The sequence below is a fragment of the Pistacia vera genome, unplaced genomic scaffold, assembly GCF_008641045.1.
Source record: "Pistacia vera cultivar Batoury unplaced genomic scaffold, PisVer_v2 Contig1103, whole genome shotgun sequence".
Lineage (NCBI taxonomy): Eukaryota > Viridiplantae > Streptophyta > Magnoliopsida > Sapindales > Anacardiaceae > Pistacia > Pistacia vera.
In genome coordinates, this window is record NW_022195142.1 from 1 (window position 1) to 2,870 (window position 2,870).

General features: G+C 38.7%; 1 protein-coding gene across 1 annotated transcript; it reads left to right on the forward strand.

Annotated features, from left to right (window-relative positions):
- Positions 1-148: 148 nt before the first annotated feature.
- Positions 149-2,503, forward strand: LOC116139743 (indole-3-acetic acid-amido synthetase GH3.6-like). The gene is made up of 3 exons (XM_031425411.1): positions 149-553; positions 636-1,564; positions 1,655-2,503. The coding sequence occupies exons 1-3, from the start codon at positions 243-245 to the stop codon at positions 2,278-2,280; spliced, it is 1,866 nt and encodes a 621-aa protein (XP_031281271.1). The 5' UTR covers positions 149-242; the 3' UTR covers positions 2,281-2,503.
- The last annotated feature ends 367 nt before the right edge of the window (positions 2,504-2,870 follow it).

A 2,870-nucleotide genomic window follows, 5' to 3' on the forward strand; every position in this document is an offset into this window, starting at 1 on the left:
AAAATAAAAAAGAAAGAAATGGTAATAAGGAAAGTACAAAAATGTCCTCTAGAGCTGTAATAGCCACCTTCAATTTTCCCTCTATATATAGCAGGCCAATTCTCTTTCATTTTACCTCACACCAAGACCAAAGCCAAAATCCAAACAATCAATCAATCAATCCTCTTTCTCAAGTGTTAAAACCACACACATTTCTCCAGTTTTCTTCTCTAAACAATCTCTTTCTTTGGTCTGAACACACCATGCCTGAGGCACCAAAGAACTCAGATTACAATCTTGTAGAGAAGAACAAGAAGAGCCTTGAGTTCATTGAAAATGTTACAACAAACGCTGATGAGGTTCAGAAGAAGGTTCTTGGAGAGATCCTCTTTCGCAATGCCCATGTTGAGTATTTGCATAGACATGGCCTTAATGGTCACACTGATAGAGACACTTTTAAGAAAGTCATGCCAGTCATCACTTATGAAGATATCCAGAATGATATCAATCGTATTGCCAATGGAGATACCTCTCCAATTCTCTGTTCTAAGCCCATTTCTGAGTTTTTGACAAGGTAAATCACTGAGCTTTTACATCTTTTAACTTCAAATTTTTCTCCTTTTTGGGAGTTTTGGTTTGATGGGTTCTTTTTGTAGCTCTGGGACATCAGGAGGGGAGAGAAAGTTGATGCCAACAATTGAAGAAGAGCTAGAGAGGAGGTCTCTACTTTATAGCTTATTGATGCCTGTAATGAGCCAGTATGTTCCTGGTTTAGACGAAGGCAAAGGAATGTACTTTTTGTTTATAAAATCTGAGGCCAAGACTCCCGGTGGCCTTGTGGCTCGCCCAGTTTTAACGAGCTACTACAAAAGCTCTCATTTCATAAACAGGCCTTTTGACCCTTCGACAAACTACACTAGCCCAAATGAAACCATTTTGTGCCCAGATTCCTACCAAAGTATGTACTCTCAACTGCTTTGTGGCCTTTGCCAGAACAAAGAAGTCCTTAGAGTTGGTGCTGTTTTTGCCTCTGGGTTCATTAGGGCGATCAGATTTCTTGAAAAACATTGGCCTCTTTTGGCTAATGATATTAGAACTGGCACCATTGACCCCCAGATCACTGACCCATCTGTCCGTGAAGCAGTCACGAAGATCCTTAAACCAGACCCAAAACTTGCTGATTTTATTGAAAATGAGTGCAGTAAGGTTTCCTGGCAAGGGATCATAACAAGGTTATGGCCCAACACTAAGTATGTGGATGTTATTGTGACTGGGACCATGTCACAGTACATCCCAACTCTTGATTACTATAGCAATGGTCTCCCTCTTGTTTGCACCATGTATGCCTCCTCCGAGTGCTATTTTGGTCTCAACCTTAACCCTCTTTGTAAACCAAGTGAAGTTTCCTACACCCTTATACCAACAATGGCCTATTTTGAGTTCTTGCCGGTTCATAGAAACAATGGTGTCACTAACTCTATTTCCATGCCCAAATCACTCAATGAGAAGGAGCAAAAAGACTTGGTGGAGCTTGTTGATGTCAAGCTTGGCCAAGAATACGAGCTTGTAGTCACCACTTATGCAGGTAACTTAAATTGTTTCATAATATATTTTGCAACTTATTGTTACTAATGTTACATGCTTATACTCAATTGTTTAATTTCACTTTTTTCAGGACTTTATCGCTATAGAGTTGGTGATGTGCTGAGAGTGGCTGGATTTAAGAACAACGCACCACAATTCAACTTCATATGCAGGAAAAATGTGGTGCTGAGCATTGATTCAGATAAAACTGATGAGGTTGAGCTGCAAAACGCTGTCAAGAATGCAGTGAACCATTTGATGCCCTTTGATGCAACTCTTGCTGAGTACACAAGCTATGCAGATACCACAACAATCCCTGGTCATTATGTGTTATATTGGGAAATTACCCTCAATGGGACAACCCCAATTCCTCCCTCAGTCTTTGAGGATTGTTGCTTAACAATTGAAGAGTCACTCAACAGTGTATACCGCCAAGGCCGTGTGTCAGATAAGTCAATTGGACCTCTTGAGATAAAGATTGTTGAGCTAGGGACTTTTGATAAGCTCATGGACTATGCCATTAGTTTAGGTGCATCAATAAACCAGTACAAGACCCCAAGGTGTGTGAAATTTGCACCCATTGTTGAGCTTTTGAACTCAAGGGTTGTTTCAAGCTACTTCAGTCCCAAATGTCCCAAGTGGGTTCCTGGTCTCAAGCAATGGAACAACAGAGCAACTACAAGAATTGAAGAAATCAATGGCAAGACTACTCTTTGAATCTTTAGTATTAGCTTTTCATGGAGGTTCACAAGAACTGTTTTCGTGATCATCTTAGGAAAATGTTAAGCATCCTTTTTAGGTTAACCCCATGTCTTTAATGTTTTTCTTTTTTCTTTTTTTTAACTGTTGTTTATGATGCATAGGGACTATAGTCTTGTACAAAAACGGTTCCTGTTTCAAGGAAAGCTTTTAAATTTCCACTTCTAATTGATTGGGCTCTTTTATTAGTCTCTTTCTTTCTTTCTAATTGCCATAATCATCACTTTTCATGGGAATTTGATCTTAATTCCAGCCAGGAATCCTGCCCACTTATATCAGTTTCATGAATCATGACTATTTACCAAAACGGCAAACAAGAAAGCCACCCACTTATCAACTCCTATCTTTATCTTTTTTCTATTATTTTCTCAAAAAAGCATACCAACTTTTTTCTTTTCTATAAGTTAAAAAGTTTAAACTCTTCTAAATATGCCAAATTAAATATATAATTCAGAGTAACCCTCAAGAAAGTCAGAAGTAACCTATATATCTCACTCTCATGGATCTCATTTGAGCAACCAAACTTCACAGAAAACCAGCTTAATTAA

Bases quoted from the DNA above. Each gene is read 5' to 3' on its own strand.
- LOC116139743 (XM_031425411.1), top strand. From the start codon at position 243: ATGCCTGAGGCACCAAAGAACTCAGATTACAATCTTGTAGAGAAGAAC. The intron at 554-635 runs GTAAATCACTGA...TTCTTTTTGTAG, and splicing joins ATTTCTGAGTTTTTGACAAG to CTCTGGGACATCAGGAGGGG. The intron at 1,565-1,654 runs GTAACTTAAATT...CACTTTTTTCAG, and splicing joins TGTAGTCACCACTTATGCAG to GACTTTATCGCTATAGAGTT.